This window comes from Neopsephotus bourkii, unplaced genomic scaffold (genome assembly GCF_033783945.1).
Source record: "Neopsephotus bourkii isolate Nb327-2 ecotype Australia unplaced genomic scaffold, CSIRO-AGI_Nbou_v1 NB_1630, whole genome shotgun sequence".
Classification (NCBI taxonomy): Eukaryota; Metazoa; Chordata; class Aves; order Psittaciformes; family Psittacidae; genus Neopsephotus; species Neopsephotus bourkii.
The window spans coordinates 569,919-586,246 of NW_026902105.1; the positions used below are offsets into that span (position 1 = coordinate 569,919).

Here is a 16,328-nt window from a genome sequence, read left to right on the forward strand (position 1 = left end):
TTGAAATTAGGACTGTTGTCATCAGCTTCTCGGAGGTCAGAACTCTCTAACTTTGATAGAGAACAAGCCATAAAATCTGTGGACTTTTTTACAAACTGCTTTCCCACAAAATATGGCAGAATATTTCATCTTTTAACCAAAGTAGGAGCCTTACTCATACCTTGTCATCTATAAAAAACTGTGTTAATCTTCAGCTTCATAGCAGCTTTCTTCCATATAATGATGGGGTAATTTAAAAAAACTATAACTTACAGTGTTCCTGATCTTCCCTGTCTTCATTCAAAAAGAGTGTGAGTGGGATGATCACACTTGTGGCTGGTGGTTATTATGACTTGATGCTGGCACATCTCTGCTTCCTAACAGCTGTTTTGATATTTTTTCTCTAGTTTCCATTTATGCTGTTTTTCTTTGTTAAGTAATCTTGATTCTAAACAGCAACTCAAAATTACACTGCACCCTGTTTATTTAGTATTAAATACTTAGAGGATATTATTTATTTTGGTTTTTCCTTTTCCAGCAGTCACATGCTCTTAGGTGTTTCCTGTGTTTTCTCTGGTCTTTCCTGTAGTCTTAGTTGACAGCCCAACAAAACTGGGTGTTGATTTAAACACACTTTTGGTACTGCAAGTGGGATGACTGTCATTCACCACAAGTTCTATAGCCATGCTATAACTTGAATCCTAACTGCTCTGACTCAAATACTGGAATACAAGAGTACAAGTGTTGGTGTTTCTTAAAGTTAAGTGTAAATCAATAACAGAAAGCTGAAAATGTGCTCTTGGATTAACTGATGTCCGTTATCACTGGAACAAATTAACCGCTAGTCAAGGACAGTGCTTTGCCATTATAGACTTCAGTATTTTCCCTGTAAAGTGGTGATTCTTCCTAGTGGAATGAAAAAGAAAAGCAGTAAATGAGCTATTGGACAAATAGTAACACCCCATTTTAAATAGTCCCAATTACTGAAGTTTTTTAGGACAGCTGTTCCCTTCCTTATGCTCTCAGGTATCTCACTGCTTTAGCTGGGTAAGAGGAATTGCTGTCAGTGACTCAGTAGATTAATCATGAGATGCTAGAGTCTAGTTCAACATTTTCTGAGAATTAATGATTGGGATTTTGACTGAATAAGTAGCTACCTGTAGGATATATCTGCTTGGGATTGCCAGTACCTGCTTATAGTGGATGGGATGTGTTTCTTACGAATAGAAGCAGCAGTATGACAAGGACTTGATCTCTTAATTGAAAAGATTTGATTAGAATTGCATGTTTTCAAGTTTTTGCCTTAAGATGAGAAGCACTTATATTTTTAATTTTGCTTAACAGAGATAAAAATACATTATTTATACAGAAAACAGACATACAAGGAATTAAAATATAAAAAAAAATAGAAGTATTGGCAAGGATTATGCCTATTTGTGTATTCAATGAAAATAGCAAGCTATTGAAAACCAATTTTCCCTTGCAGTATATATTGTAAAGTTTCGTTTAAAAATGCAGTCAAAGAGCTAAACATAAGATAAAGAGAGGTGACATCTTCTGTAACCAAGGATGATAAAGGATAAAAGTCTATTTTGATGTTCAGAGAATTAGGCAGCAGGTTACACCAACAAGTTTTAATTTTCTGGTATGTGCTAAGAGAAGTGGCACAGTATCAAGATGCAGCAAATGGGATTACTTTCCAAAAAAAGAATTGCATACTGAGTTTAAAAGGCTTATTTAAATGGTACATTAACTACGAGGGAACAGCTGAGCCTGCAGTTGTTTTTGTAAAATCTTACTGGTTTGTTGTGCTGTTCCCTTGAGTTACTCAAGGGAGCAATGAATGGTCTCACCCCACTTTGCTAAGTGGCAAAGGACAAACAGCATCTTCTCTATAGCATATTTTCCAGGGTGCATTTCTTTCTGTGCAGGTAGAAACACCAATATGTACAAAAATGGGTATGGTGAAACCCACCTAACTCCCCTTTTTTAACATTGCAACTTTCAAACTTGATAGTGAAGAGGCTTATAATTTATCCTATTATCTAGATGGTGAAACAGGGAAAAAGCTTTCTCAAGGACACGTGGTACTTCAAGTAGTCATGACCAATTTATTTTTTGTCCCTCAATGAGTCTAGTTTCTCTCCCAAGGGGGTCCTGTTTTCGTGCCACTCTTGCATGTTCTGAGAACTGAACAGCTTTCTAACAGAGCAAGAATATGGGGTAATGTATATGTGGGTGGTTTGTTTTCTCAGTTTCATATTGAAAACACATGCAAATATTTACATGAGAAAACACAGCTGAAGTAATGCTCCTACACTAGCAGTTTAAGAAGTTTTGGAACTTGGGAGTTCTGTTCTTTGGAGCGGTAAGTGAGATTTCTTCTCTGTGCTGCTCCTGTGCACATTCTTTTCACCTTGCTACCCTAAATAGTCCCTTCCACTTGCCTTATTGCTCCTACTCACTGCCGTGTCTCTAAAAATAACCAGAAATCCTGCTTCAAAGGCTCAGACAAAGGCCATTTCCAAATGATTTCTCTCCTGGTATTCATGTAGGGCTCACTATAAGTTAGCTTTCGTTGGCAATTCACCAGAACACCAATATGTGTATTGTCTTCCCTGGGCTTGTGATGTAAAGATTAACATTTTGAGATATTCTTTCTGGGTTACCTCTGACATTGGAGCATTATGGGTCCCTCTTACCAAGCAGTGTGCTTTTCTTAGCCTGCTTCTCTCCCACCATGTTCAGAGGATCTGTGAATCACAGTGTCAGGTTGAGGCTCACAACCTGTAATACTGCATTTGATGAAAGGCCTCGACATGACATGTATCCTAATTCTTTACATTGAATCTTTTACAAACTGAAGATTTTTTTTCATTGTATAAAAATAGCAATTGCTAATTTGGCAACAATGTTTCCACCTTGATTTCTGGTAGCTGGATGGATGGATAGGTAGATTGGTTATTTTGTATTATAAAACATTTATAGTTGCTTCATCATATGCAAAGATTTTGTGTTAGATTTTTTAACTTCGGGATATATTTCCAGGTTTGAATTGAATACCTCCGCTATGTTGGAACGTGGTTCACTTGCAAGATGAAAGTTCTGGGAAAGTAGAGTGTAAAACAAAGGGTTTGGCAAATTCTACAAAGAACTTCTGAAAACTCATGTGAATATCATGTTCATGGCTACCTGCAGTTCATATTTGATTTTATATTCAGAAAAAATGTGAAAGAATTCTTTATCTCAGCTTTATGTAAGCTGTTGATGACGTCGATCTGATACTCACTGCTATCACATACCTCTTGTAACGATTTTCATGTGATAACCCACGACAGCCATAAAATTCTGGAATGAGACCTGGGCATAGGAGTAATACCTGCAGTAAGTTCGCTTAGTTGCGTTTGAGATAGTCTGAAGTGTGCCTTTTTTCTGCCTGACCTGGCCATAAACTGTTTTATTTTGCAAAAAAAAAAATCAATGTTATGTTCCTCTCAAAAGGAGTGAGAACTTCCTTCAGGTAAAGTCCCTAAATATTATATGCCCATTAGAGCTTTGTGGCTGGACTTCTGAGTACGTGGGAAGCAATTAAATGACCCTAGATGATAATTTTTCTTCTTTTACCAAAAAAGGATCTTCTAAGTACACACTGAAAGCAAATGTTATTATGCTGTTTGTGCACAGAATCTTAGCATTTTACATGTCCTGTAGGGACTTACGTTGAAAGCACAAACTTCCCTTAAAACAGACATTATTCCTACAGATCAGAAGGAACCTTGGCATTTCAGTCCTCCAACTGAAGTCAGAGTTGACTGCTTGGTATGTTGAAAATGTTTCCAAAGAGGCGGCAGCTGTTTGTTTGTTAGTCTGTTTGTTTTTAAATGGGATGTCTTTCACAGTCTAAGCAGCTTTGAATGCATCTGATTTTAAAGCCCACCAGACTGCGTACCTTCCACCCTGCAACAGAATTTCTGAGTTTCAGGTCTAAGAAGGAAGCAAGAGCTACAAGTGAAAAATGAAATATGGTGGTAATGCTTTACCTTTCTAGGTGGCACTTCAGAAATCTTCAAGCAAGTATCTGTGGAGGCAGGCCTGTCCTGTTGTGGCTCCTACAGAATATTGGTGGCTCAGAACTGAATTGGAACTGTTCCAGCTTTTTCACACAGAAAGATTACGTCCCTTAATTTACACTTATATACACAGGATCACAGGAAGCATTTCTCTGCTTGTTAGACAAATTTGTTATGGTGTACTTACACAGACATCTAGAATCTAGCATATGGTGCCAGTTCAAATAGAAGTCACAAACCAATGTCTTCTTTCCTTACATATTTAGGAAAATATCTCCAACTTTGATATCGTCATGGAGTCTGATGAGGGCACCTTCCAGCCATCTGGACTGGGTTTTACTGGCAGTGCTAAAGCTCGGGAGATCATGAAAGAGGTCATGACTCTGCTGCAGCCCATCAACGTTACAGACGTTTACGACAACGCAGATGGAACAGACATTGATTACTGGATGAGAGACGGGGTGCCTGGTGAGTGACACTGCGCCTCCCATGCAGTGGCACGTGCAAGGGATGGTCTGGTGTTTTGAAAACAGTAAGAAATGCTTTCTCCTGAGGAGTAAAATTTGCTGTAGGTAAAACACAGAAATGTTAAAAGATGACCAACAGAAATAGGACATAAAGTGAGTTTGAGCTGCAGTTCAATAATGGCATATAGATTATATGTAGCATAACATGCCTGAAATCTTCTTTTCAGCTTTAAGGATTTATAATAATTAATCCCAGACTGGTGGTTTATAAATAGTAAACTAAGGCAGAGGGGAATTCTCCAATGAAGAACAAATAATTATTTTATTATTAACATTTTGACTTTGAAATACAAGGCTTTTTCTCCTTGATTTATATGCTGAAGAAGAAATGTTTTTGAGACATGACATTTAAAAGGTCATGGGGCATTAAGGTGTGCAAAAGGGGTTAAATTCTGCAACATTTGAAGTAAGCTAGGGGTTTGTTTGGAGGATTGTATCTGGCTCCCAGTGAGGAGTAGCTTGTTGGCAAAAAGGCTTGCAAGCTCTGAGAGAGATCCACCACTGGCAGCCCCTCCCATGCAGGAGACCGACGCCACGCTAGCATGGGAGCTTGCAGAGCACAAGAGTTGCAATTAGAGGCCGGCCTGGGTGCAACCTTAGTGAATTTCCATTGTGGTTTCCACAGCTGAGTAACAGTAAAAAGAAAAGTTTCATAACACTGATATTAAAAAATTATGATCAGTTTTAAAATTTTAAGGTTCTTTTTCTCTGTTTTTTTATGACTGAAGTACACTGCTGCATTTCTCATGCTAGTTTTACTAGTAGTTACTATATGTTTAGAGTCTCCTAGTATTTTATTAACTGCTGTGTGTTTTACCTGGTCTTGTGGAAGACACCCTGGGTTACGGATATATGCTGCTCATTTATGGTCAGAACCCTTTGCTTCTCACTCACATGGTGTGTATAAAGATACCATAGAGTTAACTGCCTCTATAAATATGTGGATGTCTAATTTTCAAAGCTAAGTATCTGTGCTGTGCAAGAAATATGGTTGAACGGGTGTTGTTTAGCAGCTAGGGATGAATCTTTATCTGGCATGCTGCTTTCGAAGAGAGGTGGAAGCTTCTCAGTGCAGTGTCATACCACTGTGACATTGGTGTCCGCTCAGGTTCCTAGGCTCTGTGGGTGCATCTTATGTGAGTGTTAGCACCATATGCTGAGTCGAGCTGAGACTGGAAGCACTGCTGAGAGGCTGTAGCCTCATTGTCATCCAGGCCCGGAAGTGTGCGTGCCAAGACGTCTGGTCCAGAGCTTCAGACCAGCATGTCTGTGTAGCGGGAATATGCCAACTCAGCACTCAGTCTGTGCTTAGGAAATACAAGTGTATTAGGATTATTTCCTAGGTAAGGTGTTGGGAGCACTACAGATGGTGCGTTGGGACTTCTATTGTGCTTCCCATTCAAGTGTGAAGATTATGGAAGAAGAGAGGAAAAATTTACATTCAGATACCTGGTTTTCAGTTGATAATGTAAGTGTTGTTGTGATGGGGGTATGTATTGAGCTTTTGTGTACCACTTTTCATCAGCTGAGGTGCACCTAGAGCACAAGCAGCTAAGCTTGCTGTGGTCATCTCTATTAGTGACCTGAGCTACATGTGTAAAGTACACTCAGTAGGAGCAGGGCAGAAACAGGAGCCCTCTCAGATAGTAATCCATACTCCTCAGAAAGCAAAAACTGTGAAAAATATCATAATGCTATAAACTCAACCTTGGGAAAATATAAATACACCAGACCCAAGACCTCAGTTTTTAAATACCAAAATCTGGCACATAAATTGATGGCCTTTTTTTTTTTTGCTGTATGAAGCTTTGGTTCATTTAACTTCCCATTAAGCAAGTTACAAAGAGTTCTTGCAGCATAAAGGAACAGTGATTCTTTTTTTGCCTGTTGAGCCTTGGTGGAAAGGAATTAGCTCCACTAAAAGAATTTTGGTTGCTTTAGATTGTATTTCATACTGTAGGAGGGAGAAGTCTAAGACATCTTGTAATCTTCACGCCTTGTCTGAGATATTCTCACTGCTCGAATGAGCCCTTATGGTATATAATAACATTGGAACAAATTGAACACACTGTAACAGCTTTTATAATTTTGACCAATTTAAACAAGCAGTCAAGTGTTGACATTTTATCAATTTTATTTAAATATTTTCTTGAAAATACACTTAGTGGCTTTGTTTCTGCAACAGTGAGAGAAAAACGTGATGAACGACTTGAAAAACAAGGCAGGTTTCCAATATACTTTCTTTGGATTTTTTCTTCTTTTTGATTTTAAATAGATTCTGGGATTCACCTTTTTAGATGCTATTAAAATTCTGCTTCTCCTGCTCCTTTTGGTCTGAAGATCCACAAAGGGCAACAGTTTGTTTTTCAGAACTGCTCATAGCTGCTCCTGAGACAAGCAAAATTACTCTGGCTCCTTACTCTCTGCTGTTTATTTTTCAATTGGAGTGCAATGAAATGTTATTTGTAATGTTACTTAAACATTTGCAAGAAAACAGTGGTGTCTATTTTGAGATTTTAGGATGAGAGAGGCCAGGAGAGTTCAGGGAGTTTTGCAAACCAAAAGCTGAGGCTTAACTAATACCTCTAGAGCCCAAGCAAGGTGATGTACCAAACACAGCAGTTTAATGCTTTGTGATTGCAGAGTATTAGAAATATTTCAGTGAGTGGCCTTTAGGTTGGATTATTTTGAGAGCAGTTGAGGCCAGCGATGAGAAATGTCTGTAGCTGTGTTTTTCTAGTGATAGCCAGTTTTCAGCTACTGAAAATAGCTGTATAACATTCGGTTTGCTTTTTCATGAAGCATAAATGAAATAGGGTTTTTGTGGTGCCATATTTTACTCTGTGGTTTTGCAGTTTGAGGTGATCAATGATCCTAAGACTGCTTCTTTATTAATTATGCAATTGTCTTCCTCAGCTTTCTCTTTAAGTCTTCAATTACATATTTGTTTTTAGTTAGGGATACATCTAAACAGTGGCACATAAAGCTTTTCCTTTCCAACACCAAATCCTACTCGAGTTTGGCCAGAATTTGCAAATGTAAGTGCTGAGACAGGTTGGTTGAATTTATTAGGTTTCTTTGCATTCTTTTTCACAACAAGCTTCTTCAGTCTCTAAAAGGGTTAAAAAAATTTAAAAAGCCCTGCTACACCAGCACTCAGGCATTTTTGTTGAAAAAGCAAGGTATCTGATGTTCATGAGGATGCTTTGAATGTGATTTAGACCAGTTTGAATGTAAAAGCACAGGGGCTGAATCATCCTTCCCAGAAACTGAGAAGGGTGAATGGTGTGATGACATTTGTGCTGTGGTATTCAGTGAGCATTAGTTAGGCTTCAGGTGTTAGGGGAAAGGAAAGTGGGTGCTCTCCTGTTTTTGCAGAGGGAAGGTTGTTGTGAGACAGTATTTCCAAGAAGGCTGGTTTAAGGATGCTCCTTTCTGCCAGGCTCATCAGAGAGGTTGTCTGTTGCTGCAGTGCTTATGATGGGAACACTTGTTTGCTAGGAACTGAGCTGTATTTGAGATCGAGCTGACCCAGGACATCAAACAATGTGGCAAAAAGCACGTGGCAACTCCTCTATTTAAAATTCAACCAGTGACCTAAAGGTGAAACTCCTTTTTACAATGTCATTCTGAACCTCGATGGTTGGTCGTCTCTGTCTCCACAGTGACCGCGTCTTGCTTTTCTGTTACGTTACACAAGAGGAGGAATTATATTTCCAGAAACTAATAAACGGGTAGTTCATCAAACTTTAATGTTTCTTCAGAAATCAAAAATTCATTGCTAACCCAACCTATTAGTCATTTGCTCAGAGGTGGCAAACAAATACTGCTATATATCCTTTCTCTCATTTTTGTGTTTTCATTGTGCTTTATTACCTTCATCTAAAATAAGATATATTTTGGCCTTAGACACCAGACTTCAACATGCATAATTTGCTTTCTTCTTACATAGGAGGTTAAAACTTTCACTTCCACCCCTTTTCCAGAGCATGCTGCCCCCTTGTCCCTCTGTTCCAGTCATCCCTTATAGCACCGAACTCCAGTGTGAGCCTGCCAGCATGCTTGAGCCAAGCCTGCTCCTCTGCTTGATGTCAGCCAGGGGAAGTTTGAGAAAGTGGAGTCATGGGGAAGCTCCCTGGTTTAAGTTTGACAGCTGGGTGTGAAGAATCGGGTAAACTATTTCCAAAATTATAAGTGGATAACCTCTGTTCACACTTACCTGTATCACTGGAAGTGAGACTCCACTGTGATGCGTGAAACATTGCCCCTCAGCGTACCTGTCCTCAGACTTGGGCAGACTCTTTGGATCGAGTTTCCAAGCTTATTTTCATTGCCAAAAGAATAAAAACCGTAAAGAATAAAGAGGAAAAAATCAGATTCATATTATCTAGGAATTGATAGGCCAATGCTGAAAAGGCTTTGGTTTGATTGTTCACATGTAATGGATTATGCTTAACAAAGACTTCCTAGAAGATGAGGGAAAAAGAAAAAGGTTTCCTTAAAAACAGACATTAAGCTTAACTTCCTCACTTTAATACACAGTGTTTGTGTGATTTGTGATCTGCAATGTTTAGTGTAGGGTATCACATGGAGAGCTCCAGTTATTTGACCAAGTGACTAACAGAAGTGAAATGCTCCTCATGGAGCAAAACGTTGAACATGAATGCTACTCACAGAACTAGTTTTATGCATAGCATTATAAGTACTTAGATAAAACACCTCCACAGGTGCTACCTTTTTTATACTTGTCAAGTTCCCACTTCTCTGGACGTGTTGAAACACAGTGACAACACCAGCCACTATGGACCTGATTTATTTTTTTTTGTGGAAATGAGAAGCAAGGGGCTTATGATGTGCACCTATCACAGTATCACAGTATGTTAGAGATTGGAAGGGACCTCAAAAGATCATCTAGTCCAATCCCCCTGCCGGAGCAGGAACACCTAGATAAGGCTACACAGGAATGTGTCCAGGCGGGTTTTGAATGTCTCCGGAGAAGGAGACTCCACAACCTCCCTGGGCAGCCTGTTCCCTCCCTGAGAAGAAGTTTCTTCTCAAGTTTAAGTGGAACCTCTTGTGTTACAGTTTGTACCCATTGCCCCTTGTGCTATCATTGTTTGCCACTGAGAAGAGCCTGGCTCCATCCTCGTGACACTCCCCCTTTACATATTTATATACACTAATAAGGTCACCTCTCAATCTCCTCTTCTCCAAACTGTAGAGACCCAGCTCCCTCAGTCTTTCCTCATAAGGGAGATGCTCCACTCCCTTAACCATCTTAGTTGCCCTATGTCCTGCCTGAGACTTCATCTCAATAGGTCTGAGATATACCAGCACTGTGGTAGGATAATTAGCAATATTCTGTTACTTTTTCAGTCATTCCTTTCCTTTTAAATATCTTATTTTATTATTCTGAAAGGAAATATGGTGAATAAGTGTGTTCCACTGCAGAAGTCAAATTTTCTGCAACTTGGGAGGTATTAAATTAATCCAATATGCTAAGAGAACAATTATAATTGCTTGGCACTTAAAAAACCTACTATGAGTGCTAAAGTATTAGAACCATATAAAATCTTAATTGCAGCAAGAACTGTGTGTATTAATCTGTAAAATAATTCATCTATGCTCTAATTTATCATTGTTCCATAAAAATAGGCATTTGAAATTAGAAATTACTCTAGAGTAATTAAATAAATTTAATATGCTGCAACTTTTTATGAAGGTGGATACCTTAAAAAGCTCATAGTTATCACAGTTATATTAGCCTTTCATCTGACCTTTTCTGCTTTTAATACACTTAATAAGGTCTTTGAGAATAATCATTGAATGAAAGGACTAGTCTGTGAATTACGGTATGTTTTCCTATTAGTTGTGCTGTTTGATTTGACCATAGAGTTCTTTCCACCTTTGTTCTGCTTGGGCTAGAGTCTTGTTTTGCCGTATTGGAATATTAGGATACTTCTAATGATTAACAGAAAGGATTTCTGTTAACTATTAAAAAACCTTGCAGAATTGCAAGGGTTTTTTGTTTTATGTAGACTAGACACAAACCATGCAAGTAATTGAGCTGGGGTATTACTGCTGGAGAGAGGGATGGAGTTGGGTGATTAGGCACACTGCCTGCAATAAAATTTTACTAATAGTTTTAAGGTGGATTCTGTAATATACTTCTCATTAAGTATGCACATTTCTCATGCAAGAAAGTCATGTCAAGTCAAAAAACAATTTGTCATCTTTGGGGCAAAATAGTTCATGATTGTAGCAAATACTTGAAAACTGTTAATTCACACTTATTTTGACAAAATTCAAGACTACTTCTGAATGAACTTGCTGAAGTCTAACTTAGCTATGAACTCCCACTGTTCAGTAATATATTTTAAAAATAATTTATAAGAGACTGATAGAAATACTAGGAAGTCAAAGGCTGACACAATCAAGGGTGAATTGCTAGCAGATAGTACTAAGTGATTTAAATTCACTCAATATTAGTGACATTTTAATGACAGGATAATTAGAAAAGAACTGAAGGAAGTCTCGAAAGCCTAGAAATCATACCTTACAGTGAAAAGCCAGAGAAATTAAATTTCTCTCTGTTTATGCAAAACTATGTTATGAGATGACTCAACTACAGCATACATATTAAACTGGGAAGTGTTTTGTCTAAATACAGCACCTTTCTCCCTTGTTTGAAAAAAATAGTGCATTAGAAATTCAGTCTAAGTTTCACCAAATTCTAAGTGGAAGAAAGAAAGCACCTTCTTCCAATAAGGTCAGTGAGCTACAGAAGCACCTTGCAGACTTGGTGAATTCTCCATCATTTTGAATGTGTAAAGCAAGACTTGGATGTCATTCAAAAAGTAAAGGGTAATTCAAGCAAGAGGTATGGGCTTGATGCAGTAGATACAATGTGAGGATCTTTGCATGCGTTATTCAGAAGGTGTGCTTATATGACAATGGGTCTTGCTGGCCTTAAAAAAATCTGTGAATCTGATAGTAAATCTTATAAGCATTTTCCATAATGAAATACCTCATTCCCCATTTAAGCTTCATCCAGTTCAAACAGACTAGCTTTTTGAATATCAAAAGCTCTTGTCTTTGATTTGTATAATGTTTAGATAATCTTAATTGCAACTTTAAAAGTAGAAGCATTGTTAACTTGCTGATCCTAGAGGAAATTTGAACTGTGAAAACAGAAATATTTGCAAAACTCTGTCATACACTGCTGAATGTATTGAACGTTTTTATTTTATTTCTAGTTATTCTCTTTCCTTCAGTATCTGTGAAGCAGTTTGGACAAAGTTTTCTTGATGATCACAAGATAAGAATTAGAGCACATGGGTTAAGGAGCTGATATTACAGAGCATTTAAATTATCTCATAAAAGCTGAGGCAAGGCAGCTTTAAAATGATCGTATATGAAAATTGCAATAAATCAGTTTGAAACACTGACATTCTAATTGGCTTTTAGAATCGTAGAAATAATATTGTTCCAATGCATTCAACACTGTGCAAACACTAAATAAGCTCATTAATCTAGTAATGAAAACTTAAATGAAAGTGTTTCAAATAAATTATAATGGTTCTTGCACTTTTTGGCTAGTGGACTTCTTTCTCTTGAAGACATTTTGTCACTGTTCCCTCTGTGAATATCTGGAAAGTTTTTCCCATTTCTAGATGCTTACTCTTAAAAAGAAGTCATGAGGCGGATTGGTGTAAAAGACAACAATGTTGTTAAATCTGTTCCCTCTGTAAGCACACAAAACTCCTAAACATTTCGAAGATCAATAATAAATTTGTTCCTGCTGCTCACCTTTGTAGGAGAATATGCGCTGTCTTAGGAAAGAAACACTGAAAATATCTATCTGAGAATCCCATTTGGATTTGGGGTGTGGTTGTTTTTATTCTGGCTGTGCCTCTGAGAGGCATATTCATTCTCTATTGTTTGCTGTGTAGGAAAGCTGAATTCTGTTTCTGTGGGTGGGGATATTCTTTTTCATATGGAAGCATTTGCCATTTGTTGATCCTAAAAAAAAAACCAACCCAAGTGTCCTACATCAACACACACAGCTCAGTGTTAGCATGTTAAATATAAAGTTTGGAAGTACAAGTTAGTTAAGCTTTATTCCTAGGATTGTCCCTGACTTCACTGAAGCTCATGCAAATAATGAAGTTCTCAAAGGAAGTTGGAGGTGGAAAGTGTTTGCCAGTGGAAAAGTGTGAAAGTTAAATATGATTCTTTCCAGTTTTATTTTCTTATTTTACCTTTTTGGAATTTGACTGTGTAAAAAATAAGACAGATTTATAGTGTGAAAATGCTCACCAAAATGGTAATGATCCAGAATGGCTGTTAGGAACAACAGCAGAAATGTCTGTGAATTCATGGATTTCATTCCTGGAAAACAAAGTGTAATGGCTTCAGTATTAAAACATGAATAAAAAGTAAACTGTTCAGTAGCATTCCAGGAAGACCATGCATAAGCTGCTCTTGATGGGAGTAACACAGGTTAAATGGATTAAGCAGCTCTCCAAGTAGTCCCCTATATGAAGTCATATGATGAGTGTTTCTAATAGCATTCTTCAGTATTTGGTACAATCTTTACTATTCAGTTTTCCTTAGTGGTTTGGAATCAAGTTTAAAAGTACAGCAAAGCAGAGCTGATGTAATTGCTATTGGAATGATAAAGAATGATGACCACAAGCTGATCATCTGGCCAGGGTGATTCTGTTAGTGTGAGTCCACTCTGATCACAGCTTTCTTGTACTGAAGTCCCAAAAGAAGTTGCATTATTTAGAAAAAAATCACTTCCTTGGACCCATTGGCTACCCTATTGCTAATGTAAGCCAATATATTACCTTTATTGCCATAAGGTCTCACTGGTGCACCTTGCCCAGCAGGGCCTGAGGTCCCATTCTGCAGAGCTGCTATTCTGCTGCCGCACCACCAGCCTGTACTGCTTCAGTGGGTTGTTGTGTTCCTGTACAGGACTTTGGTTTAGTCTTTGCTGAATATTGAGGTCCACTCAGTCAGGCCACTTCTGTATTCAGAGCTCTCTGAACATAAGCTCTGCCTTCCAGCATGCACAACTGCTCCTTCTGAGAATTTAATGAAGACAAGGGCCACCCCTGTTGGCTGGGTCATTGCTGAAGATGCAGAGAGTACTGGCCCAATGTTACCCCTGAGGGTCACACCATTCATAACAGCCACCAGTTAGACTTCAAACTGTTGATGGCTCCGTTTTGAGTCCAGTGGTCATTTTTCTATGCACTTCTATCGCGTCTCTCCAGTCTGAGATTAAGGAAACTGAGGTTAGTTTCTCTAGCTTACAGTTCTCTGGATCCTGCTGCTTTTATTTTACAGCAGGCATAAAATTTGCCCCTTCTCTGTCTTGGAGACTTTCCCTGATTGCCACAACTTTTTCAAGATGATAGAAAGCAACCTCTCAGGGGTACTGGTGAGCTCTTTCACGCAGACCATCTAGTACCATAAATTTGTATTTGCCCCATTCACTTATGCAACCCCTAATTTTGTTTTCCTATACCATGAGTAGTGCCTTTTCGCTCTTCTCCTCAGCTTTGCTGCCAGCCAGAGACCTGAGAGCTACTTTATATTTTAAACCATAGCAATTACTCCCTTACTATTTTTTCATTAGTCATTATAGCTAATATAGCAATAATATAGCACTTCCACAGCACTTTTACCCAAACAATTTAAAAGTTTTACATGGAAAGGAGACTGAAAAAAACCATCTTGACTGACTGCAGGGCACATTGGAGTTTTGAACCAAGTGTGGTTTTGATCCAGGATTGGAAAGCTCTTTAGTGACAGATCTTCAGATATTACTCAGAAAACTCATCCCTTCTTTATGCAGCAAGCACATCACACTTTCCACTTTCGTTTGCAGGTGACATTTTAGATGTAAATTCTGAAGAATGCTTTTGATAATAGACATAGCTGGACAAATGCAAAGCTCAGAAATCATTTATAGAGACATCTTCCTCAAAGGAGCAAGTTCAAAATTGTTTCAGTGGCAGTTTCTCCAGGACATCGTTAACATTTGCAAACTTCAGAATGGGAACCGTTCTAACTGTCTTCAAAACTGATCCCACAGATCTTGTCTACAGTGCTGCTGAATTTCTGAAGAGCAGAATTTATTGAGTACCATTTTTCCGCTCAGATATCTCTCTTTACTGTAACATTGTATGTCTTTTCATGAAATAATTCCAGTCAATTCAGCCGTGGACTAGACCACAGAAGCACTTAAGTGTGAAAAAAACTAAATATACATTTGTATTTTGTAGTGTCAAATCCTCAAGAAAGGATCATGGGCTACGTAAGAATGCAAGAGAGAAGGTACAGGGTTACTGTTATGGCTCTGAGATCAGCTGCTGTCATCACTGAACAATTTATGATTCCTCAGTTTCCCTAATGACATCAGTTATTTGAGGGGTGCTGAGAAGCTGCTTTCTATCTGAAAAGTGCAATAAAGAAGGAGTCTTCAGTACCCTCCTAAATAAGCTAGTCCATCTGCCGCTGCAATCATCAAAACTTGCATTTATTTAGCACAAGGGCAGCTTTACCTCATCAAATGTTGTGGATGCACATAAAGAAAATAGAAGCTTATGTGGAAAGATCTTCCTACAAATGTATTTTATTTAATACATTTTTATTAACAAAACTGTCTGCAAGGACAAAGCATACACTTCAACATGAGCAGCAGTCTGTTCTCCATAGAAAGAGCTGAGAACCAAAACTCAAAGACAGAAAGGAATTCTGCAGAGGGTGGAAGCAAGGACAGGTAGCCTGGGAGGAATGCAGAGAAATTTCTTGAGCAGCCAGGGGTCAGCTTAGGAAAGGTAAAGCCCTGAGAGAATTAAATCTGGCCAGCAGTGTCAAGGGCAGCAAGAAAAGCTTCTATAGGTACGCTGGTGATAAAAGGAAGACAAGGGAAAATGTGGATCCTCTCCATAAGGTAACTGGAGACCTGGTTAACCATTCTATGATTCTGTGATTCTGATTTTGATTCACCAAGACCACTCTGTCCACAGCTCTCCACTGTTTGCAGTGCCTGTGATGGAATGCTGTCTCTTGTCACCATGTAGTTCATGGAAATTCACCAGTGAAAATGTGCACTTTTCCTGTTGCTTATCTGGCTAAACGATTTTAAACCAGTTCAGTTCTATTAACTATATTAAACCTGAGCAGTGACCTTCTGGGAAGCAGAAATTTTGTAATTGTTGCTGTTATTTTTAAAGAAAACAAACGTAAAGAAATAGCTGAAAGCTGGGATTTTCAGACTCTGGTCTTCAGACTATTTAGGATTGTGTATTACTCCTAAAACTGTACAACTTCACCTGCCACTAAGTGTTGTCTGGATTGCCTGCCTGCTTCCTGAATCCAAATTGACAGCAACAACCAAGACATAGTGGAAGATGCTGGGAGCGGGCTGAGAAACACCAGTGCTCAGTTGTCCATTTCTGAGCAAACAGATGCAAAGACAGAAGAAATAAATTTAGCACTGCTGAAATCACAGAAGTGATTTTCAAAAAATATTATGCCCTGTACTCCCTAAAGGGGAAACTTCTAAAGGACTTTTAGCAGGGTTTTCCACGCACATTCATTGCAGCTCATGTGAAATATTTAGGAGCAGAACATCCTTCTGATCTAAAATTCTTATTTTTAGTCTTTGTAAAATGTAGAGAGGTTTTGCTTCAGAACTTTGATGCCTAGTTTAATACTGCATGCAAGGTTCACT

At 38.4% G+C, this 16,328-nt stretch overlaps 1 protein-coding gene across 1 annotated transcript in view; it reads left to right on the forward strand.

Moving 5' to 3' along the window:
- The window catches only part of CPQ (carboxypeptidase Q), a 130,024-nt gene that overhangs the window by 93,083 nt on the left and 20,613 nt on the right, over nt 1-16,328 (forward strand). The window contains exon 6 of the mRNA XM_061373193.1: nt 4,316-4,517. Within this exon, the coding sequence (XP_061229177.1) occupies nt 4,316-4,517 (202 nt within the window). The remainder of the gene's footprint in view (nt 1-4,315; nt 4,518-16,328) is intronic.